We start from the raw sequence: 26,271 nt of genomic DNA on the forward strand, positions 1-26,271 counted from the left end.
TTTTAATTTTATACTGTCTAATCTTAATATACATTCAATACAATATTATCTCTATTACATTTACTTTATTTAATTTCTGACCGCTTAACATTTTCATACTATATTGCAAGTCTACAGTTCGATAAAAAAAATTCTTAAGCTTGATAATATCTTTGTGTCATATAAAACTTTTGAAGACCTCCTTCATTTTAGCCACATAATTTGAATTCGATAGTTTATATTCCTATCTTCTATTTCTTTCTGTTTTATAGATATAATATATTTAAATCGTGTAATTTATAGGATGGTATGATCTCCAATTTTTATCTTTAATTTGGAAATAATTCTGCATGGACAAAATAATAATAAAATATTTTAAAATAATGTGGGAGTGATTGAAATGTTTTATTATTATGAGAGTAAGATTTTCACTTCTAAATAAAAACAACTTAAGAATGAGACATTCCTGTGAAAAAAATTAACGACTTTATTTTCAAGAAAATGATAATTAAATTTAAACAACTATTCATATATTTACTATATTTGAAATGCGACTATTATTAACCAAACCAATTAAAAAGAAACTAAACAGAGAATAAGATGCTCATTTTTAATTCTCCAAAAATGATTCTTAAAAATAGAATTCTTAGAAGTGCAATAAATATTTCAATTTAGAGGTTGAATTCGAACAAAGCATTCTATTAGTTGGCGAACATCTAAACTACATCGAAGTATGTCTTCATCTTAACTTTTAATTTTTATGTAACATTTTTCCGCATCTCATGTTGGACTAATTGATGATGATTCTAATTGTGGTTTTTATATAAGTGTGACTCTGAGCCACACTTAAGTTTGTAAATTTCACTTCTTTCATTGATTGATATGAGTATCGAAGTGTGTTAGCCTGAGATTTTTGTTCAGCATTTCGACATGAATATGAGATGTATATAAATGTTAAGTGCAAATAGCTAAGTTATGTTTTCGACATCAAGTGGACTTTTTAGAAATTTGACAAATGGACTTTTCGATCATAATTAAGAATTAAGAAACGAATGTGTAATTATTTTTCGTCATTCAAAATCACGAGGGTTATTGAGAATTATAAAAGAATATTATATTGAAGAATTCAGTTATTATTCAATAAATTTTTATTTTTTAGGGATGATATAAATTCAGAAGTGCATTAATTGGATCTTTTATAGATTTCTCTTTCTTATTTGTAGAACAGACAGAATTGAATTGGTCTAATTCAGAATTGTTCGATAGATTTTTATCTTCTATATCTCAGTGATATATCAAGAGATAAATAATCGACCTGATCCTTAGATTTACTTAAGGCTTTCCAGGGGCCGTATGAGATGAAAATCTCATGTACGGTTCTGTAATACAGATGAGAACAGTAATGTTATCACCGACTAGGATTATCTAACAGTTTAAGTACAGTTGATATAGCTGACGCACAATCAAAATATGGTTTTTGGGGTTGGAATTTGTGGCGTCAACCTATGGGTTTCATCGTTTTTCTAATTTCTTCGCTAGCAGAATATGAAAGATTACCTTTTAATTTACCAGAAGCAGAAGAAGAATTAGTAGCTGGTTATCAAACAAAATATTCAGGTATTCAATTTGGTTTATTTTACGTTGCTTCCTATTTAAACCTTTTAATTTCTTCATTATTTGTAACAATTCTTTACTTGGGCGGTTCAAATATTTCTATTCCATACATATGATTAGGTAAATTGAAGACGTTATCGACAACAGTAACGATTTGAAGCAATTCAAAAACGAAAGACACATGGAAACACATCAGACGATCAAAGCCCACATAGTAAGATACATGTCGAACTCTGGAGAGATAACCATTACTGACAACTATTGATGTACCTAGTATATAAGTAGATTTCGATTTTGTAATCAAGGGTCACATTTCATCCTGTTTTCTTTAAAATTCACACTTTCGAGTCACAAAGATAAAGGATTTATGAGAAATGTATGAATTTGTGTTTCACTCTTAATTCAAACATTTTTATCCAACTGCTTTATCATTACATATTTCTTTATTTGCTTTATCCATTTAAGTACTTCTCCATTTACTTCTTTGAATATTTACATTAAAAAATCCTGTTGGCACTAATAAATTTTCTCAAACGTTTAACACAAAGTGTCGTTTATGAATTTTTGAGTTTGATCGTGCAAGTGAATTACAACTCGTGATTGTTTACTAAAAACACCAATAAAAAAATTGGCACATTCGGTGGGACTCTTTTGTGTGGAATTTATCTTTTTTACAGAAAGTGTATGTGTTGTTATGTTTGTTTTCGTTCTTCACATCTAAATGTTGTCAATTATTGAGTGTTTATACCTTCGATGAGTGACAAGTTTGTTAGTATGTCTTGCCCATAAAGGAATTAATCCCCTCAAAGAGTTCCTCCTCCCCAAAACAACACTCCAAATGTTGAAGAACAACCAATCAACATGAAGATTGGTGTTTCAAGCACTTCAACAATTGTTGGAGTAACTACTCCTCTCGTGAATCAGATGCTAGTTTCGACTACGACACCATATATTGTAATACCACCATTACAACCAACTATTTTCATGTTAATCCCGTGGTTACACAAACCACGACAGGAGTTATCAAACTTCCATTCCTCCCAAGTTTTACACTTCCCCATAGTGGTAGGGAGTATCCATATGGAATGCCCACTACAATGATGGTATGCTTGTAGACTAACGCGCCAATGTATACAAATAATACAATGTCTATTGCTTCTCCTTTCAATCCATACATGGCGTCAGGATCTGCTATAAACAACCCTGGTCGAATGGGTCAATCTCAGAAAGGATTGAGATACATCTCTCAGGTTATGCCACCCTTAAATAATAATTCTATTTTGACTGTGAGGCAACTGATGAATGACAGGAACCATGATATATTTAACATGCTTACCCAACAAATTGGTACGATGTTTAATCCTTTGATCGAAAATATAAATCATAGTTACCAACAATTAGCACATCAAATGGGTCAAATTGTTGACTTATTTGGTGCTCTTCTAACATCCAGTCATCTAGTTCCTAATAACCAAGTACGATACTAAGTTGCTCCCCATCCAATCGAACAACCTAGACCCAGGGTAGTCGAAGATGCTGGGTTGGCAAACAGGAACGAAGATGCATACCATGTAGTTAGGAGAGTCCAACAGAACAATTTTGGATGAAAAAAATAACATAACCAATATGGTTGAACAAATTCTAACTCAAAGTTATCTTAATATTGGTCTTCATAGGCCAAATTTTGTTTCTGCATTATCTGAATATGTCTTGCAAACTAAACTTCCAAGGGGGTGGAAAATCCCTAACTTTACTAAATTTGCAGGTGACACTAGTGAGTTTACCGTCAAGTACATTGCTCAATACCAGTTAAAAGTCGATGACCTGGCTAATAACAAAAGTATAAAGATGAAATACTTCCCAAATTCCTTGGCAAAAAATGCTTTCACATGGTTCACTACTCTCCCTCCTAACTCCATACATAATTGGAATCAATTAGAGAGAGTATTCCATGAGCAATTTTATATGGTACAATTGAAAATTAGCTTGAAGGAGTTAGCTAGTGTGAAACGAAAATTGTTTGAACCAATAAACGATTATCTCAATAGATTCAGATTAATGAAGTCAAGGTGCTTTACTCAAGTGTCTGAACATAAGTTATTCGAAATGGCTGCAGGTGGTTTAGACTATTCCGTTAGGAAGAAGTTAGATAACAAATACCTAAGGGATATGGTCCAATTAGCAGATAGGGTTAGACAAGTCGAACTCCTAAAGGAAGAGAATGCTAGATCATAAAAGGTTAGAATAAATCGACACTCTAGGAAGTACAATATTTCCTACATAGAGGCAGATGATAATGATCAAGAACTGGACAAGTTTTTTACTATGTAGAAGAAAATGAGGCTAATCTGGTAGAATTACAGCCAATGCCTTCATATCTCTATAAAATTTTGCGACCATCAAATGGGGAGAATCTTGTTGAACCAAAGTAGAAATGAGAAATTTATTACAAAAACTTATACTTTTGATGTAACTAAATGTGATGAAATTTTTGACCTGTTGGTGATTGATGGTCAAATCATAGTGCCAAAAGGCCTAAGGGTGCCACAATTGGAACAAATGAAGAAAAAAGGTTTTTGTAAATATCATAACTTCCTTGGTCATTATACTTCCCAGTGTATTATTTTCAAGGATATGGCGCAAGATACGCTGAAGGAAGAAAGGTTGAAGTTTGGTGACAAACCTAAGCCATCCATGAAAATTGACTCAGATCCCCTGCAGGTAAAAAATGAGAACCTCATCGAACCAGTTGAGATCATGATGGTCGAAGGTGCTAAGGATCCCAACCCAATGGTCAAAGATCCAAAGATGGATGATTATAAAAAAAGTCGAAAAGGTGCATCCCTTAGTTAAGGAAGATATTATGGATTTTCTAAAACATTTCCAAGTCTGAGATTCAGAAGTGATGATATGTCCTCACTGCAGTTCAATTTCCGACAATAAGCAACGAAGGACCTTGAAAGAGTTTGGCGTCAGCAAATGAGGGCATCTGGCAAGATTTAGCGAAGGAGTTCACATCATTGAAGTAATTAAAGGATAAAATATGTTCCAACAGAAGTGTACATTTTGACAAATAGGTTAGACCCAACGTCAAGTCTAATGCCAAAAAGCCAAAATGGAAGGTGATAGAAATTGGTTAAGGTTCGTCATACATGGCAATTCCCATAGTTCAAAAAACTAATCTTATAGTTCGAAAAACTACCTGGGTAAGAACCATATGACCATGACACAATTGAGGAGATACCAACTAAAAAAGAAAGTTGAGTTCAAAGCTGGAGAACCAAGTAGAAGTGAAAACTTCCCACCTCTGACATTTGCTCAAGTGAGGAAAAAACCCATGGCAGAAAGAATCTCGATTCCCCAGCCAGCAGTGGTCAAGCCTAAGGACAAAGGACCCTTCTCCAATGAAGACGATGACATGCTCGCAGACGACTTTGAAATTGAGTCAGATGATGAGTTTGACGTTATATATAATGTTGTTTTTATTTTACCCATAGAACTCGACATAATGAATGAAGTCAGCGAGGCGAGGATGATTACCTTGCTGAAGAAGTAACAAACCGATGGCCTTTATGCTACTGTGTTATGGGTAATTGCGACATGGAAGAGGAAGATGTTGTCTTTAAAAAACCTTATAAAGATATGAAAAAGCATCTTAAGCCACTCTTCGTTCATGCTAAAGTTGACGGGGTAGGCATGAACAAGGTTCTAGTAGATGACGGAGTTGTATTCAATTTGATGAGACATTTCTTGTTGAAGAAGAAGGAAAGATAGATACAAAATTGAGACCACATAATATGGTCTTGTCTGATTATGAAGGCAAGACCCGTAAAGCTTTAAGAGTTACTTTAGCTAACATTGTTGTAGGAACAATGGTTAGACCAACTTTATTCGTGGTCATTCCATCTAGGGACAACTATAATTTACTCATGGGTCAAGAATGGATACATGATATGGAGAAACTCCCCTCAAATTAACATAAAAGTTTTTCAATCTGGAGGCATGATAACATTATGGAGAATGTTGAAGCGAATCAAATCTAATTCGTTGCTGAAGTGGATCATGTAGATAAAGGCACATTCGAAAAGAAACTTGCAACCATTACACCCTATAATTTTGATGGAAAGGAATCCTCTATGCGAGGAGTTGTCCTTTACTTGATATAGTTATATCCTACTCATGGATTCATGTGTTAATAAGACTCCAAGGAGAGTGAGTCTGATGACGATTCCGCCAAAAATATGGGGTGGTTCATGGTAGAAAATAGTGATGTATGAATTGAGCGTGTTAGTTAGAATTACGACCTATCTAGTGGAAAATCAGATAAATGAGGCTTTAGAAGTCGATGTTAAACAAAAAATGGCTTTTGAAGCTAGTCTGTTTGAAACTAATAAAGTGACGGAGATTGGTGAGAATCCCGTTTCCAAGTTGGTCGAAATAGACCATTCAACAATAGCTGAAGAGCATGAAGATAAATCAAAAACCAAGAGACTCAGTTGTATCTATGATGATGAGATTTTGGGATTCAAAGAAGACCAATTAGTTTCAGCTAAGAGGATGCAAGCCCAATATCCACTAGAGGAGGTCGACTTAGCAGATGGAACAATAAAAAATTGAACATACATAAGTGCCAAGATTGATCCAATCCTAAAGATCCAGATGATTGAATTGATTAAAGAATTTAAGGATTGTGTTCTCCTAGGATTATGATGAAATGACAGGTCTCAGTCAAGATGTGGTAGAACTAAAGCTGCCAATTTGACATGATAAGAGGCCGGTGAAGCAAACACCAAGAAGATTTGCGTCAGAAGTGGTGCTGAAGATAAAATAAATTGAAAGTCTCTTAAAGAACAAGTTTATACGAACTACAAGAAGATGTGCCAAAAAGGACATTTTGATGTCCTAGAGCCTTAAGAACATATGAATGAGTAATGATTCCTTTTAGCCTATAGAATGCTGGTGCAACATACCAAAGAGTAATGAACACTATGTTTTATGATTTGATTGAAACCTTTATGCATGTCTATATTAATGACATCGTTATTAAATCTTCATCAAAAAATGGTCCTTCAGACCATCTTCGACGATCATTAGAAAGAATGAGGAAATATGACCTAAAAATGAATTCTTTTAACAATGCCTTTGGTGTTAATGTAGGCGTCTTCCTTGGCTTTATGGTTCACAAAAAAGGAATTGAGATTAATCAAAACAAAATGAAGGTAATCTTGATTACAAGCTCTCCATCAAATAAGAGGCAACTTCAATCTTTGTTGGGAAAGATAAATTTCCTTAGGAGGTTCGTTTCAAATCTAAGTTGCAGAACAAAGGTTTTTTTTCCACTGGCGCGCTTGGAGAAGAAGAGGGATTCAAATAAGGATCTGAGCATCAATAAGCTTTTGATGATATTAAGAGTTATTTGATGAACCCCCTATCTTATTTCCTCGTATGAGAAATAAATCCATGAAATGTATATTTATGCATCTGAATTAACCATAGGAAGTATGTTAGCGCAAGAGAATGACGATGGCGTTGAAAGAGCCATTTATTGCCTTAGTCGGGGTTTAAATGATGTAGAAAATAGGTATAACCCAATAAAGAAGTTATGCCTTTGCTTGTATTTCACATGTACTAAATTGAAATATTATATAAAGCCTATTGATGTTTTCGTTTATTCTCATTTTGATGTCATTAAGCATATGTTGACATAACCTACTTTACATAGTCAAATTGGAAAATGGGGTTTAGCTTTGATTGAATACTCTTTAACATATGCCCCTTTAAGGGTTATGAAAGGCCATGTTGTTGTTGGTTTTATTGTTGATCATTTAATAGTTGACGTAAAACAAGATTATGTTGGTCTGAAGCCTTGGAAATTGTACTTCGATGGTTCCAGACATAAAAATGGATCTGATGTTAAAATTTTGTTAGTCCCTCCTCAAGATATTCCAACGAAGTTCAAATATAAGATTAAAGGATTTTTCTCCAATAATGAGGCAGAGTATGAAGCTCTGGTTGCAGACCTTGAGATTCTTTTGGATTTGGGTGCCAAAGGAGTTGAAATTAAAGGTGATTCAGAGTTAGTCATGAAACAATTGACAAAAGAGTATAAATGCATCAAAGAGAATATGCTGAGGTAATTTGTCACAACCAACTCATTATTAAGAAGATTTGATGAAGTCAACATCATAGATGTGCCTTAAGTTGAGAACCAAGAAGCTAATGATTTAATGCAAATTACTTATGGTTACTGAGTTTCTAAGAAAAAGTTAGAAGAATTAGTCGAGGTAAAAGAAAAGATTATTTCTAATAATCCTTTCCCATTTGAGTTGTCAAAGTCAAAACTGGTGGGGGCAGAAGGGTTTGATGAATTAAATAACTATGTAAAAAAATTTGCATTGACAATCTGTCGAATAATGATTGGCAAAAATCAATAGTTGATTTTTTTGGGAGAATCCGACAGGAGGAACAAATAAAAAAATCAAATACAAGACATTAAATTATGTGATTATTGGGAACCAATTGTTTATAAAGACTCCTGATGGATTCTTGATTAAATGCCTTAGTGACAGTGAGGCTTATTTGGCAACTTCTACTGTCCATAGAGGGTCATGTGACGCTCATCAAGCAGGCTGCAAGATGAAATGTATTTTTTTTCCCGAAAAGTTTTGTATTGACCAACTGTGTTAAAATATTGTATCAAATTTGCAAAAGGTTGTAAAGAGTGTCAGAAACATGCATATATTCAACATGTTCCTACAATTGAGTTGCACTCATCTGTCAAGGCTTTTCCATTTAGAGGTTGGGTTTTAGATATAACTGGTGAAATTTGACCTATATCAACCAAGGATCATAAGTACATTTTGGTTGGTATATATTATTTTACCAAGTGGGTGGAAGTTGTTCCTTTGATTAATTTCAATCAGGAAGCAGTAATTAATTTTATTCAAGACCATAAAATATAGAAGTTTGGAATACCTGAAACTCTAACCACTTATCAAGGTACAATTTTTACTGGTAAAAAATGGTTGAATTTGCTTCAATTTTATGAATCAAACTTTTAATGTCTACTCCTTATTATGCTCAAGCAATGGCCAAGTTGAACCAACTAACAAAATTATAATTGGTTTGATTAAACAATATGATGGTCAAATACCAAGAAATTGGCATTTAGACAATATATTATGGGCTTGTCGAAATTCTCCTAAGAGGTAACTAATACTACTTCGTTTAAATTAACATTTGGTCTTGACATTGTTTTGCTTGTCGAAATTTATTTACAATCAACTAAAATTCAAAGGCAAATTGAGATTCCTTTTGATCATTATTGTAATATGATGCTAAATGAGTTAGTTGATTTAGATGAGGAAAGAATAACTGCTTTGAACATTCTAATAAGACAAAAGGAATGAATAGCTAAGACCTACAATAAATAGGTTAAGTCGAAAGCCTTTATAGTTTATGATTACGTTTGAAAAGTTAGTTTGCATGTGGATCAAAAATATAGAACTTTAGGTAAATGTTCACCAAATTGGGAAGACCCATTTCGAATCATTTAAGTTTTTTTAATAATGGCTATAAAGTTAAAGAGTTGGGTTATGAAGCTCGAACTCTGAGGATAAATGGTAAGTACTTAAAGAAGTATAAACCTAATGCATAGGGAATGAAAGTACTAAAATGGCATTGAATTTAAAAGTGCTAAAATGATAAATTGTCATGACACAGTTACACAACAGAAAACAAGAAGTCGAACATTTAGAAGGGAAATTCGGTCTTGATCTTTTCAAAGCGCTTTTTTGCAAGCTTGATCCTTGTATCATTCATGGAGTCTTTAGATTTTAGGGTTTGAACCTCTTCATCCAACATATCAGCAACATAAGAGATTTGGGGTTGCTTTTCGATACCAGAAGAGGAAGCCATTTTTTCTAGAACTCGAGTTGAAGAAAAGATGAACATGGATGTTGTAGAAAATGAAAGTTTTAGGGTGTAAGAAAGAGTGATGTTGTGAAACGAAAGGAAAAAGAGAAAAGAAAATTATATATCTTTTGAAATGAGGCTCTTCTCTTTTTTCCTCTGAAATTAAAACATGGCGTTTTGATTTTTGATTTAAATCATTACTAATTAATGATTTTTCTTTTATTTAATACGGTTAATTTTTGTGGTCCACAATGGGCTTGGAAATCGGAGCCATGATGACGATGATGTGTGTAAATGCTAAGTGCAGATAACTAAGTTATGTTTTCGACATGAATATGAGATGTGAGATGTGTATAAATGCTAAGTGCAGATAACTAAGTTATGTTTTCGACACTAAGTGGACTTTTCACAAATTCGACAAATGGATTTTTCGACATATATGATTAGGTAGCTAAGATGTTTTTGACAACAATAACAGTTTGAAGCAATTCAAAAACCAAAGATACGTGGAAACACATCAGAAGAAAAAAATCTACGTAGTAAGATACATGTCGAACTCTTGAGAGATAACCGTTGTTGACAGTTATTGATGTACCTAGAATATAAGTAGATTTTGATTTTGTAATCGAGGGTCACATTTCATTATGTTTTCTTTAAAATTCACACATCTAAGTCACAAAGATAAATTATTTGTAAGAGATGTAATAACTTGCGTTCCACTCTTAATTCAAACATTTTTATCCAATTTATTATTACATATATTTTTATTTGCTCTATCCATTTACCTATGCATTTAATTCTTTGAATCTTTATATTAAAACACCTTTTAGCATTAATATATTTTCTCAAACGTTTAACACAAAGTATTCTTTAATAAATTTCGAGTTTATCCTACAATTAAATTAAAATTCTTGATTGTTGACAAAAATACCAATAAACAAAATGCTAACTTTACAAATATATTTTTTTTATCATCAAAATCAAAAATCTTACCGTGATCAGCTTTATCTTCTATAATTGATTGTTCCTATAAGGAATAAAACTACACCATAATAATGGATTACAAACTCTATAAAAAAAGATAACATTCTAGAAAGAGAACTCACCAAATAAATCTATTAATATGAATCTAACCTATAAAACTTACACCATCATGATTCTAAGATAGATCTAAATTTTGACCTCACTAGACAATAGACAATGGCATCAATTTTTCTCATGATGAGGGCTATTTTTATTCAAGTAGTCCAATTATTTATACTTTGTTCTTCATTCTCATTAAATGCATTTGGTTGAAAGGTATGTTTTAATACATGAAATGGTATCAAATTCCCATAGGAAATCTCTTCCCAAGCACAAAGGTCAACCCTATTCTCTTTATATACTAATTTTTTCCCCTTGCACGTTCTATACTTGACTTGTCTCATTTTTAGCCTAGTTTTTGTGTTGTAGGCTTCTAACAACAAGAGTTAATTTAAATTCTTCATTACATATTCCTGGCCCACCCCAAGATTCTATAATACGGGCCCCCTTTTGCTCCATGTTTTACTCAATAATTAGTATATGGACCCACAATTGATATGCTCTATATTTCTCATCACAAATTTAAAATGCTATTTATGAGATAAATAAATGTTTTCTTCTTGAAATCCAAGAATTAACAAATAAAAAAATACAAACAAATAAAGGTTTCTTGAAATAATTTTTTATTTTAAATTTGAACAATTTTGATTCCTTTTTATTATTATTTTTATTTAAAAATTATCTGATTCATTATTTTAAAATAATATATTACTTGCAAATGTAATAAATTATTATATGAACATATGTATAAAATTAAAAAAAAAAGTTAAACGGCAATACAAAATGAAATTGTCATCAAGAGAGACAAAAAGATATTTGAAAATTTTTAAAAATAATAAATACGAGTTATACATTATTAAAAATGGACAAATCATTAATTTTCATCCCAGAATTTTGAGAAGAAAATCAAAATCACCTGAATTTAAAATAAGAGAAGTAGTTATATCAATATGATAAAATATTATAAATTTGAATTAATAAAATAAAAAGATTAAACTATAATTTAATCGAATAAATTAATTTTATTAACTTTTTCATTTGCATTTGTTTTTCTTTAAATTAAGTTTTGTTCATCTTTTAAAAATTAAAAATTATCATGACTCAAGGATCGTGTTGAGTACTAGTCACAAGTATTATTGTAGTTAGATTGGGTTTGTTTTAAGGTTTAAAAAAGTAGTTTTTGAAAATATGATTATGGAAATGCATTTTTTAATGTTTAATTTAAGTCTTAAAAAATTATTTTAAGATATTTTTTATTTTTTAGAAATTTTATTTACACCTAAATTTTCTGTTTTATTTCGAGTCTTAAAGACTAAGAATATAATATTTCTATCAATATAATTTTCTATTATCACTCGCATTTACTATTATTTTTATTTTGTTTTATAATTTTAAATTAAATTAATATAACAATTATTCTTAAGAATCTAAATTTCCACCAAACAAACAAGTTGAAATAATATTCCAAAAAATATTAATCTTAAAAATATAATTTCAAAATATATAAATGTAAATCTTGAAACAAATACTGTGACCAATCTAAACTGAAAAATACATAATTAAATTTTAATAAAGATGACTCATATAACAAAAGTAAATAAATATATAGAGACATTATCCCACGATACAAAATAAATAATTGCACTCTCTTTTAATAATGGTACGATTATAATCTTTGGGTTTATAAATTCTCCCAACCTCTGACAAAACATTCCTATTATTCTTCTTCTCTTCTTCTTATGCTATAAAACTATAAACCGTTCTTTGAATTCTTCCATGGAAAAAACAGTATCAGCCAGTGGCAATGAAACCAGAAATTACCAACCTGAGGAAAGTGGTTGGACTTCATACTTTGAAGATTTCTCTAAACACATTGAACCAAGTTATTGCTCTTCAAGTTTAGGTGGTTCCTCTTTGGTCTCAGATGCTGCTTCTTCTGCTGCATGGAAATTCTCACATAAAAATCATATTAGAAACTCATCAAACCTCTCCAAGAAACTTTCTATGAAGAAAACAAGAACCAAACAGATTTCACAAGATGATCCTTTAGAGGACACCGCTAGCTCCCCCGTCAATAGTCCAAGGGTATGTAAATATATAGTCCGAGACAGTTTATTTTTTAGATTTATTAAATAATTAATATGTTATTTTTTAAATTTTTTAAATAATTAATATATCAGATACCATTGTTTTTTTTAAATACTCGTTATTTGCAGGTGAGTGATATGAATGCAAGAGAAATGATGTCAAGGAAGATTGATGATCAACTTGATGTCTCAATTTCTAGGGTAATCAACTATGGTTAATAGTTGATGTTTTTATTTTCTATCTAGGAAATAGTTTTGGATTTTGATGTTAACTAAATACTATTTTTTATGATGATAATTTTGTAGGGTAAGGGATTTAAATCAGAGCATTATCCAAAGGTGGAAACAAATGATTGTGACATAAATTTCAATGGAAAAAATGTTGATTGTACAGGTTTGGAGAAAAAGGGACTATGCTTGGTTCCTATGTCCATGTTGGTTAATTATTATGGATGAATTATTTGTTCTTTGTCTAGAATCTCATTTCTTCTTTATTGAAATCTCCATTGAAGTGAATTTGGGTTCATAGCTTAAATAATCATGTTGAATTTGTATATATACATAGCATGATACTGAAATAATTGTACCATATCTATCATTCTTCTCATGCTCATAACTTGGAGCTGAGAATTAATGTTTCATTTATTAGTTATTGAAAAATAGTCTTATTTAGAATTTTCTCTATTTTTTATTGATTTTTTCTACCGTTAATAAAATATTAATTTTGTGAAGTAATTTATAATTTTTTTACGTAACAATAATTAAGTTTTATTAATTTATAAAATTATCAAATTAATTTATAATTTGGAATGTTTTAAAATTTGACAAATTTTCTCTCTCCATTTTAAATGGATATTATTTGTTTGAAAAACACAATAAAAAAGGATAAGCTGACTAGATAATGTTAGGAAAATATGTGGTTGGCATAACTAAAAACTTGAAATTAATAAACAAAATGCTGGTCACAACAAAAATAATGGAAATGGGTGAGGAAGAGCACTAGTTCAATATTTATACTGTTATTGGTATTGGGGAGAAAAAGTTTATATGGTATTGAAGAGACTTGAAACTAGGTGAATTCATACTTTTTTAATCAAAAGGCCAAATGCCAAAATATATATAGAAAGGTGGAAGGAACATACATTGGAGGGGGACCAAAATCGAAATCCTTCTTAGTGTTTAAATCTAAAGCAAGTTTTAATTTGCTTCTTGTGCAAATAATCTAGTTTAATGGTATTATGTACATAGTTCAACCAAAGAAATTTTTCTAAAATTAAGCATATATATATATATATATATATATATATATATATATATATATATATATATATATATATATATATATATATATATATATATATATATATATATATATATATATATATATATAAAAGAAATCATAAAGTTCATGAATTTAGTGAAATAAATAATTTATTTTCATCTGGTCCTTAATTGCCAAGACACCAAAGACCGATTTGAGAAAGCTTGCACTATCAACCGGGAATCAAATTCTAGCCAGATGTTCTTCCAATCCTTCTTGTTAGCTATCTTAATGCCTATCAGAGTCCCTATGAATTCTGCACATAAAACCCTCAAAGAAAAAGAAGGTGTTCTTCAAATCCTTCTTGTTAGCTATCTCAATGCTTATCATAGACGAAAAAAATGATCACGGGTGTTCGCACGCTCGTGATGATAACAGAGTCGCCCTCGAACTTTATTTATTCTAAAAGGAAATAAAAAATATCAATAAAATCCTTAAAAAAAAAAGATCGTCGCAACCAAATTCAGGTTCAAGAGTCGATTATGCGAGGGGAAGGTATTAGACCTCTCACATCCGTTGTACTCAACGGGAACCATTTAGTTAGCTTTGCGAATAAATGTTAGCTTTCGTTATTTGTATTTTCTAGTTGTTAAAAGTATGAAAACAAAAAAGAAAAAGACTAAAATAAGTTTTTTATTAGGGTGCCTGACGAGACGTTCAATCTCGCTCATGCGTATCTCCAGGTGCGATGAAGAACTCAAGGCTATGCCACCTAAAATATACTTAGTCACATTCGAGCAAAAGACATTTCTTGCCACCTAAAATATGGAGAAGTGAACATTGACATCACGTCAAAATGGACAACATAACTTGGAGTCTCATAGAGTTATGTTCTCATCGCACTCGAGCGAAAAACGTTCTAACTTCTTGCACATGATAGGAACGAAACATTGTTTCCAACGTCTCAGAATGGACGAAGTATATTTCATTTATGAAAGGTTTTGACATCGCGCTAAGGGGTAAAAGATAAGTTTGATTTGGTGGATTGTTTTTAGGTGGAAGACAAGTATTCACACAACGAGCTCTACAACCAGTATCTGAATACTCGGGGAAAAATAGGTCTACACCCAATTAGTTTTTTTTTTTCAAATTTATTCTAAAAGATATGAGGTGAATTGAGTAATGGTTCCTTAATGGAAGACGAGTATTCACACAACAAGCTCTACATCCAGTATCCAAACACTTGAGAAAGAAAGAGGCCTACATCCAATTAGTCATCTTTCTTCTATAAAAGAACGAATCAAATTCGGTTAATTATTGTATTTTAATGTGAATGATACAACTAGTGTCCAAGCACTCTGGGGAAAAAAAGGCCTACACCAAATTAATCCTTTTTCATCCGATTTATTTGAGAAAAAGATTTTCAACGCTCCGATTAAGAGGAGGGGTGTGCTTAGAAAAACCTAGGGTGCAAGGGCCCAAAGGGTGCTGACCCATCAGCATAGAGGATTCAGGAGAGTCAACTAAGGTGACTCATCTAAGGGTGATGACTAGAGGGAGGGCTGAATTATGATGGGGGTCCCCATATGGGACCCTAAGTTAACGAAAAATGTAAGCAAAATCAAAGGTCACGGGCAAGCCACGTGTGACCTTCAGAGAGAGATGAAGATGCCACTAAAAGAGGGGATGCATGCATGTGGTTTCATTCCACCATTCACTTACCCTCTCTTAACCTCTCTCAACAAACACTCTCTCAACACTTCCTCTGAATTCACATAGATCAAACACATGAAAAAAACAAGAATACGAATGAACACCATGAAGGTGTTCATCACTATTTTTCTAGTTTTTCCAAATGCATCTAAATCATAAAATGACCAACATGAACCCTCATTAAAAACTCGCCCTTATCCAAAATCAACAATCAAAATTAGCAAAACATAAGCCAGCAAAGTGGATCGAAAAACCCTTTCACCCACAATCCCTACCCCAATCCATTAATTTTCCTCAAATTACAACCAATTACATATAATTTAACATATAGGGGAAGCATAAATCCTGAAGATAAATAATAGTAAAAAAAATAAAAAACAACGAAAAAGAACTCTAACGACAACTCCTACCTCGGGCACAATGGTTTCTATTTACCTAAAGACTCAGGTAAGCCTTTTCTTCTTATTCTGCTTCCATATTTCTCCTACTGCTTTCCTTTCTTTTCCTACAAAATTCTTCTTCTACACTCTGGTTGTATGCTGATGGTGAAGAGGAGCTTGAGGTGAGGCTCAAAGCTTCGAATAAGGTTTGTTAGGGGTTGTGATGATGTTGCAACTGAGGTTTGTTAGGGATTTTTTAGCGTGTCAATGAATGGATTAAGAGGGGATTTTATAGGATAAGGATTCAGGGTGGTATGAGACTCGTGTGGGATGATTTTTGGATGGAATTAGTGAGTGTGTGGTAAGGTGAGGGAGGCGTGAGTGTAATGGATAAGAGTGAGATTATGTTAGGCCAAAGATGCGTGAGTTGAGATTGATGTACGTATGTTGTTGTAAGGGGATGACCATGGTAATGTATGGAGTGTTGCAGATGGTTATGTATGTTGTATGTATGTTGTTGCAACTTTATCTTTAATTGGTTCGTTATGCATATGTGGATGATGATGGGTGTAATTAGCTGTTGTTATTGCTCATGCTTTTTGCGTTCAAGTTAATATTCATTTTATTGTTTCATTTTGAATGGGGATATCTGTTTGTGTATGATATTAGGTTGAGGCCATGTAACTTTCATATTGTCAATGCAATGAAAACAAAATCTTCACTTTAGTTCAAATCATTCTTTCAATTCCTTTCATTTCAACTCAAGTTTATATATGATTATGGATGCAATGTGTGTAATCTCATGACCTTGCAAATGACCACGTCCAAATTAAATTTGGATTTACTACTTTTCTCTCTTTTTTTTCTTTTCAATTGAATTTTATTTCAAACTCATGGGTTGTGATGTTAGTGTATGTAATAAACAAGAGTTCAAGTTCAATTTTAGTTTAAATCAAATTGCTTTTTAAGCCTTATGGACAATGAATCAACAATCTTATTTTTTCAAATTTCAAATGGATATGTATGAAAAAAATGGATGTGATATTGAGGACACACCTAAATTACTTTGAAACTTATTTTTAACTCTACAACGTGATTTTACGAAGAAAAAAAAGGGATGTACCATATCAATGCATTATGCAAAGTTAGTGATTTATTAAAAAACAAAAACAATAGAATGATTTAAACTTAACATTACTTTGTCTTTATTTAAAATTAGATGATGGTGATATGATGATGATAATGCTATGTGACAACATAAGTGAGTTAATTTTAACAATAACTTTTTTCAAATTAAAAGTGATAATCATATGATGAAGGACTAAATACTTATAGTGTAAGACAATGCAAATGCACAAAGACAAAAACAAATGAAAACAAGCAAATAGATCTTCTTTTTTTACTCTAAAATGACACCTAAATGGGTACCAAATTATCAATAAAAATGGAACTTAATGACCAATGAAATGGTCATAATATAATGATGATGAATATGAACTACATGCAATCAACAAGTGAAGAATATTAAGGGAAAAATTTAGGGTTTGACACTTGGACGCGAAAGAGATTTTACCTCGATTATACAAGCAAGGTAACGAAGGGCGACATGAAAACTTGTCACCTTACCCCTCAGTTTTGAAATAACTTAGGGGATAGTTGAAATGGTCATTGATTCAATCCTCAACAATAACATTTTTTTATTTTCAAAACTATGTAGCGCACGCCACATACCTCTCGGTTTTTGTTAATAACCGAGGGGAACGAGTCATTATTTACGCCAATTTGGTATAATAATCGATGGGCATAACATATTGTTGTCATTTATAATTTATTTTAAATCTCATTTTGGCTGGCCTGTGTCATTTTTATACATAAAAACTATAAATTTTGTTACAAAATCAGATGATTTTATTTTATATAGAACATAAACATAGAAAACCAAATTTACAAAACCAAATGTACACATATTCAAAATGGTTCACCAAGAGAACCTATACATATTTGAAAGCAGAATCATATAATGCTTACAATACCTATAATGACATTTGGGATACACAAAACCTCTACCAAGAGAACTTATACATATATATTTGAACATATACATATTTGCACCTAAAATGACAAAACCTCTATACAGTGCTTACAACAACCAAGAAAAATTAGTTTTGTTTAGATTCATAATAAAATAGGAAGGTACCGTCCCAATATGATCGGATGTCATTTATATCCTCTTGTGAGAATGATGTTTCATTGCTAAATGCCTATAATTTGAGTAAAATTTAAATTATGATAAGCTAACAACAACAACATTAACTTAACAAATATAAATGCATTACATGTATATAGATAAAGTTAATACCTTAAGGCATGAATTGATAATGCCTCCGAAGATAATGTTTAACACATTTCTCATAACATAGTATCCACAAAAGAAGCTGTCAAATTGTTTTTGTGACTATAAATAATTTTAATAAATTTACTAATTAATACACAAAAAACACAAGTAATACATTAGCAAAAATAAAATAATGTCAAAAATCACAAGTAGTACTTACTTTTGGAAAAAGGAACCTTGACTTTTTACCTTGTAGATCACGTTTCACAAAATTGTATCCCTCCATAGCTCTACATATCACAAAAAGTTAAAGATGAATAAAAATTATTCAAAACTAAAGGTAAAATTTGAGTATTACAAATAATACCACTTACCCTCTCAAAATATCATGCATCTTTTCATTAATTTTATAGTGTGACGAACATAACATAACTACAACATTTTGCTTCAGACATATAATAAATAGCTGTCAATACATACTGCATAAACATTTAGAATAATTAATAATGTGTACATAATTGATTTATAAAAGAAAACACAAATTAATATATACTCATGCATGGTAAAACGGTCTTAAGTGACATTCTTTATTCTCATTAACCAACTTATTTTGTATGTAAATCTACATAGTGTTTGCTACCATATCTTGAAATTGAATGTTCAATGGATCTAAGAAACAATATTTTCTTAATTTTCTTTCAACACACATCTCATGCATGAACCTAATTAAAAGTTAATGCAAAAGTCAAATCTTCATGCTAAAGTATGAGATCAAATGAATATAAATTGAAATCAGTGTAAAAATTATACTTACGAGCACCACAATTATAGTACGATTATGTCCAACCAATCATCATCCTTTAAAAATTCTATAATACAACTCTTAGGAATCATATAAGCTTGTTATGGTTCATGTTTTAATATAATAGACTTGTAGATGTCTGGAGTCTTCACTATCATTCTTGATAGTCTCTGAGTATTATCTAGTTGAGATGGTGTTCTCTCAATATTATGAATTGGGGTAGAATAACTATCTTTCATGCTTAACCATCCATAATAACTTTCTCAACTACTTTCTCAGGTAAGTCCAACTGATATGGAATTGGGTGGTTGAGTACACACATTGATTTCAATAGCCGCATCATAAAAACAACCAAAACACAATACAAAATTAAAATACACAAACAATAACAACAACATACAACACAATTTTTTTAACTTATACGTATGCCTCAATCACATCACGGGTACACTTCTCCCTCACTTCCTCAGACAACTTCTCTCGCACTTCCTCAGACAAATTCTCTCGCTCCTCCTTAGCCAACCTCTCTCACTCTTCCTGGACTCTCTCTCTCACCTCCTATAACATCCTCTCTCGCTCATCCAGATTCACCCTCCCATGTTCCTCATAAGTTCACTTCTTCGTCGCCTCATGAGTCCACTTTTGTCGCTCCTGTTCTAATACCTTCCCAACTTTTGAGCAACTATCTCTTCAATTTATCTCTTATGATTTACTTCGTTAATTGATTGTGATGGTCTAAAAGATAACTTCAAGCCGACGCGTCTTCCAAGACAACGAACGTGCCCTACATGCTCCTTGGTTCCAATCACTTATACCAAGATGTCATGACGATCTCGTGGAATGAAGATATCAACTTTGGATTGTTTAACCAATACATCCTACAACATATATAAAATTTCATCTTTACCCAATTTAATTAAATAAAACAAGTAATGTTGAAAAAAGTATCTACTTACAATCTTTTCAGCCACTTTCCATGTAGCCTCTGATGTGAACTCACGATGTGGTCTTTGAGGCTTCCTCTTCCATTTCTTATGGCATGATGGAGATGGATTATGATCAAGGCTTCTATAAGGATCTCCCAACTCTAATTCTATTTATTTTCTTTTTTCATTAATCATTTTTTGTTCAAGTTTATCACATCATCCACGAGACAATCTATGTGGATAGATATTTTTAGCTCTATTCTTCTCTCCTTTTTGGCTCTTAGCCAAGAAATCAGGAGTGATGCGATATTTTTCAAAATCCTCCCAAAAAATTTTATCAATAAATGGACACTTCACGTATGGAATCACTTGGATATTTAATATAATCATGTGTGAGATGTGTCTTAAAGCCCATCCAACACTCACCACCATATCCAAGCCATTTCTTTTTCAGCATTTTATCATCTGGAATAATAAACACTTCATATGTTTACATAATATAATTGATATTAACATTAAACCAAAAAAATAATTGGTCATCTATACTTGTGAAACAAATAATAAAATTCATAATAAATACCGTAATATCGGTCCATATGATATCTTTCAAATCACCATCAACTTCCTGCCAATTATCTATCAAAATACTCACTTTGCTTCTACCTTGTAATGCTAAGTAACCCCTAGAGTCACCAGCATGTTCACCATAAGCCTTAGGGTTCTTACATTAAAATTAACCGGGAAGAGAACACCTCTTTCATGGGCTTTTTTCACCTTAGTCAATATCGTGACACCTCTAGTTTTTCATTTACTTTTTGTATTAACAGAGGTTGTATGAGAGCTTCTTGTCGAATCTCACATGTTTGTGTAAATTAAGAAAAATAACAACATATAACAGAGACACTAACATGAACTTCAAAGCCACATCACACAACACTTTATCCAAAATGATTCAGACAATAGAAACAAACTAACTAGAAATATACAGTAGAGAGAGAGAGAGAGAGAGAGAGAGAGAGAGAGAGAGAGAGAGAGAGAGAGAGAGAGAGAGAGAGAGAGAGAGAGAGAGAGAGAGAGAGAGAGAGAGAGAGAGAGAGAGAGAGAGACCATAGAAACATACTAACTAGAAATATACACCACACTTCATGTAAAATGATTCACAAATTTAAGTTATAAGAAGACACAATAATGAATATTTCTAAGTTCTAACACATAAATAATAACACAACACAAGATTTATTTCTAACACAAATTTAAACACAAGTGATAAGGTAATAATAAAACACAACGTTACTATTTCTAACACATTTATAACACAAGTTGCAATGACTATTTCCGAGACAAGTTACAAACACATTGCATGAACATGATTAAATATTAAAACAATAAGTTATGATGAATCATTTCAAGAAAAATAAAATATACGGATATTGCATTTCAACAGTATTACCATTTCTATGAACATTTCTAAAACTAACACAATTTCAGTTAGTATATAACACCATAGTGCATAACAACATCTCTATGAACATTTCTAAAACTAACACCATTTCTATGAACATTTATAAAAATAACACCATTTCTATGAATATTTATAAAACTAACACCATTTCAGTGATAAACAACATCTAAGTGGTGAATTACACACCTCAAACGTGATGACGAAGCTTCAACGAGTAAGGTTGGAAGAGTTGATGTTCGAGTTGATGTTGGAATAGTTGATATTCAAAAGAGATGATGGAATACGAGTTTTGATGAAAATTGCCTAGGATTTTTGTTGAAATAATAATGATGAAACACGATAGGTAAATGAAAAGTTAAAGTCTAGTTTTGTGAAATATATATGCAAAAGAACACACACGTCAGTTTTTAGGAAAATCGGGGGAATAAATTAATTAGAAATTTAAAAAATAGAAAAGCGTCATATTTTGGGAATTCAAGTAAAAGAACTATCACGTCGATTTTTATACAAAACTGAGGGAGTAGATCATTTAATAATTAAAAATAATATAAAATAAAAATGGCATTTGAAAATATTAATTTAAAAATATTGATGCAAAAGATATCATCCCTCGGTTGGGGCATGTAACTGAATAAATAAAAAGGACAAGGGAAATGCGCCAAGTGAGAAATAGTGACCCTAAACCAATTTAAAAATTAAAAAAAAACATAGAATGCAATATCTAAGATTCGAAGTGTGATCCCTGGTAGTTATATTCCCTCGGTTTTGGGCAAAACTGAAGGTATAGGTTGTATATATATTTTTAAAAATTTAAACATGGCGCTCCCTGGACATATACCTCGGTTTTTGGTTGGTCGAAGTGAAAACTTTGTCATTAAAAATATAATTTGTAGTGGTGATCGTAATTTTGCAAATGTGGGAGTCCTTAACTTCCAAGTCTACCATGTTGGCCATGAGTGTTTAAGGAACTCCATAGCCTTAAGGAATGCAACAATATTTGCAGTAGGTGTAAACTAAGTTTCATTGTCAACTTAGGTCTTAGAGACAACCTCAATAGTTGACCCCTTATGAGGGTCACTACAAACCAAATTAGTGACCCTCAATTATATTCCCCCAAAAAAGAGTTTTATGTTATTTTACTTTTCAATCACTTTTGTGTCAGGCTCAGAGACCACATTTCTGCCTTTATGCTCAACCTGCACATACGTTTTGGGTGGCACATTTTTATTTCTTGGACCATATTTGTCAGCAATCGGCTTAATTAGAAGGGTTTTGTTATTACAATGAACCCTAACATGACCCGTGCAATTACATAAACTATAAAATTCAGGTAAATTTTCATATTCAACTTCAACGAAGAAACAAAATCCCACTCTTTCAACTAACACTTTATATGTAATTAACATGGTAAGGTCAATACCAATAAGCACTCTCATGAAGCTTCCAAATGGCCTATCAGAGTAAGGCTTATTAGCTTTCGAGTCAATACACAATGGAGTTTATTGCTACTAGCTATAGAAAAAAGGATTTTAGGTCTCTAGTATTCCTGGGACAAACCATGAATCCTAACCCACACTTGTGTCGATGTTTGTTTAAGGGTTGGAGGAATAAAATCTCTAGTCTAAGAAAATAGTTTCAACAAACTAGGGGATAGAGTCCAAGATTTAACAAATTTAACTCTTCTGACATATTTTAAAACGGAGACAGAGAACTCTAAGTAGTCATTCCATAGCAAAGGAATACCTTATTTCCCAATGTAGCGGGGTATTCGTTACCTTTAGATTTATCAAGTAAGAAGTTTTATCAAATCAAAAAATAATAAAAATGTCAGAGATCTAGGTAAGGGGGTTGGTTATGAAATGGGAAGGTTTTAAGCACCCAAAACATCCTTAGTACTCTAAGGGAGCCCTTTTTGCAAATGTGTTTTGTAGGTTGGTATTTGTGAAAATATTTGTGCAAACAAGATTGGAGGGATGAGAAGAGAATAGATTATATTTACAAATTTGTTATTTGAATGGATGAACCCATTTCCTACGTACCATCACAAAAGGTAGGATCAAAACCTCGTAGTTCGGGGTAGAAATCTCAAAAAGATTGGTGAATTGATTTGACCAAAAGCCTTGAGGTCTTTTGCTATCAAAGGGAGAAAACTCAACCTAAACCAACAATCCACCATGTGAGGAGGACTTCAACATACTAGTGAGGGGTTAACCCTATAATAAGTATGGAAAACTTATAGTCCAATCACTAAGGATAAGGTGAGGTTTACATCAACCACTATGATAACTCAAACTTATGGCTAATGTTTATGAAAAAATGTTTTAACAAAGGTGGCCATTGGAACCACAAAAACAACTTAAAGTGAGTTGTATTTACAAGTTAGAAGTACTTACAAAATGAAGTCAAAGTTGAATTAAGATTCATTCACAATGAGTATTAATGAAATGATTTTGAAAAGTCAAAGGCATAAGGCCTAGGTTTCTAATTTGAAAACAACGTCAATGATTGCACAAAATGAGTTTGGCTTGGGTTAGAGTGGAGAGAAGAAGAGAAGGGTTAGTCCTAAAGCATACAAAGATAAGAGAAAAGATAAAACCCTTGGAATTCCTTTTTCTTGAAATCATGGAGATGATTCAAGATGCTCCTTTCCTTTGGACTTAGCAAGCAACAAGCAATCAAAACAAATATACATTCAAGCTCCTAGGATCTCCAATTGGCTTGTCTCTCATAACTTGGCTACCCATGACAATGGTCCTTCTTACTATCTCAAGGTGGAATCCCTATCACACAAGAGAAAACATAAAAAAGTTCACAACACAATAAGAGGAATGGACAAAGAATAAGTTTTGGAAAGGAAGTCCTTTGAAGTCAACTCTTAGATTTTAGCATTCTAAAGGCATGAGGCCTAGTTGCTATTCAACCAATTTAGAATTCTAAAGGCATGAGGCCTAGTTTCTCTTGAACTCCTTTAAGCATAGGTAAGGTCCTAATTCTAAGTCCTTTCTCCTTTTTGCATTGGGTTCACACAAACAAAGACAAAATAAATACAAAGCAACAATATATTTATATACAATAATGAGCTCAAATGAGCAAAAAGAAAATGACATAAACATAAAATACGTGCTAAAGTGAGCAAAGTAAAAAGCAATATGAATAGATGAGCAAGAAATAAAGTGCATTAAAGTAAATTGCAAGAAATTAAATGCTCAAATTAAAGTTAGTAATTAGTGGTTACGTATGTTAGTGTGTCATAAGACAATTTAGCGCTATGTTAAGCAATCGTAAGTGGACTAATGTAGTAGTCACACCTATCTGAGGTCGGTCAATAAAACTATAGGCAAATAAACACAAGTTAGATATCATGACTAGTAAGCCAAGCTCCGAAAACTTGCCATGCCAAAAAGAAAAGAGAAAGGCCTTGTATGGACTTTAGGCTTTTTGCTTGACCAAGAAGCAACCCATCTTGGACACAAAGCAACTCACTTGATCATGGATCAAGTTGAGTTTGATTTGGATCAAAGAAAGTTAAACCTCTCATATGTCAAGACCAACCATAAGACATTAACTCATTGGCCAAAATAAAAAGAAGAAATGAGATGAAGATGAAATGGATAAAAGAGCAATCAAATATCAAACACAATTGGTCAAAAGTGAATCAAATCATCATCAACCAATGTAAAATAGAAGAGAAATGAAGATTAGAAGTCAACAAGTCAAACATATTTTTTTTGTATTTTTGGAATTAAAATAAATGCAAAATAAAAATGGACAAAATATGGTCAAACATCAAATTCAATTCAAATAAACTTCAACAAGTCCAGTAGAATTCTCATAGGTCTAACATGGTCAAACAAGGTTTGACAAATTTTCTCAACAATTTTTGAAATCAAAAACTATTTTAAAACAATTAAAAACAATGAAAAATAACACAAATGAATTAAAATCTCAAATAAATCTCAAATCAATTAAAAAATTGATGAGACTATTTTTCATTGGCTTATCATGATCCATATGTGTTAAGAAAATATTTTTGGAATTTTCAGATATCAAAAAGTATTTAAAATGAATTAAAAACTATTAAAAACAAAATAATTCACAAAAAATATTAAATGAAGTCACAAAAATAAATAAAAATCAAAATATGAAACTAGATTTTTCAAGAAATTTTTTGGTGTTGGTCTCATATTTTTGTGACTTCAAATAAAATATTTATGAATTTTTGAAAATAAAAGGAATTAAAAGAAATTAAAACAGAAAATAGAAAATAGCAAAAATGCGCTGCCATTGGATTTGTTTCATTAATTGACGTGGCATCATCACACGGCTCAGAGGCGCGGTTATACCATATGCCTTGGTCAAGCGCGTTACACAATGAATTAAAATAAGTCAACAAAAGCAAAGGCCATGATTAGATCATTTGAGCATCATCCAAGGACTCAGAGGCTCCCCAGTGGGGATGGTGGTGGAAAACACCATCTTCTCCGGCCAGAGAACCAACTCCGACCACCACGCGCGGGTTTTTAAAACTTAATAAAAATAAACAAGCAAGGTATCAAAATGAAGTTGGGGTGATGTACATCACTGTCATACCCCAATTTTGTCCTGGCATTTTAAATTTTCATAAATTCGATTTAATTTTCATTTTACATCATATGTACATCATAACATGCATTTTATCATTAATAATACCTGAAATATCAGTCAGGATAAATTTA

General features: G+C 31.8%; 1 protein-coding gene across 1 annotated transcript; it reads left to right on the forward strand.

The window, feature by feature from the left end:
• Positions 1 to 12,224: 12,224 nt before the first annotated feature.
• Positions 12,225 to 13,352, forward strand: LOC127086752 (vascular-related unknown protein 1). Its single transcript, XM_051027553.1, has 3 exons — positions 12,225 to 12,675; positions 12,807 to 12,878; positions 12,984 to 13,352. The coding sequence occupies exons 1-3, from the start codon at positions 12,367 to 12,369 to the stop codon at positions 13,131 to 13,133; spliced, it is 531 nt and encodes a 176-aa protein (XP_050883510.1). The 5' UTR covers positions 12,225 to 12,366; the 3' UTR covers positions 13,134 to 13,352.
• Positions 13,353 to 26,271: the final 12,919 nt, after the last annotated feature.

Source organism: Lathyrus oleraceus, chromosome 5, assembly GCF_024323335.1.
Source record: "Lathyrus oleraceus cultivar Zhongwan6 chromosome 5, CAAS_Psat_ZW6_1.0, whole genome shotgun sequence".
Taxonomy (NCBI): Eukaryota; Viridiplantae; Streptophyta; class Magnoliopsida; order Fabales; family Fabaceae; genus Lathyrus; species Lathyrus oleraceus.

Coding starts and splice junctions, on each gene's coding strand:
- LOC127086752 (XM_051027553.1), top strand. CDS start 12,367: ATGGAAAAAACAGTATCAGCCAGTGGCAATGAAACCAGAAATTACCAA. Junction 12,676..12,806: donor CCCCCGTCAATAGTCCAAGG/GTATGTAAATAT, acceptor CGTTATTTGCAG/GTGAGTGATATGAATGCAAG. Junction 12,879..12,983: donor TTGATGTCTCAATTTCTAGG/GTAATCAACTAT, acceptor ATAATTTTGTAG/GGTAAGGGATTTAAATCAGA.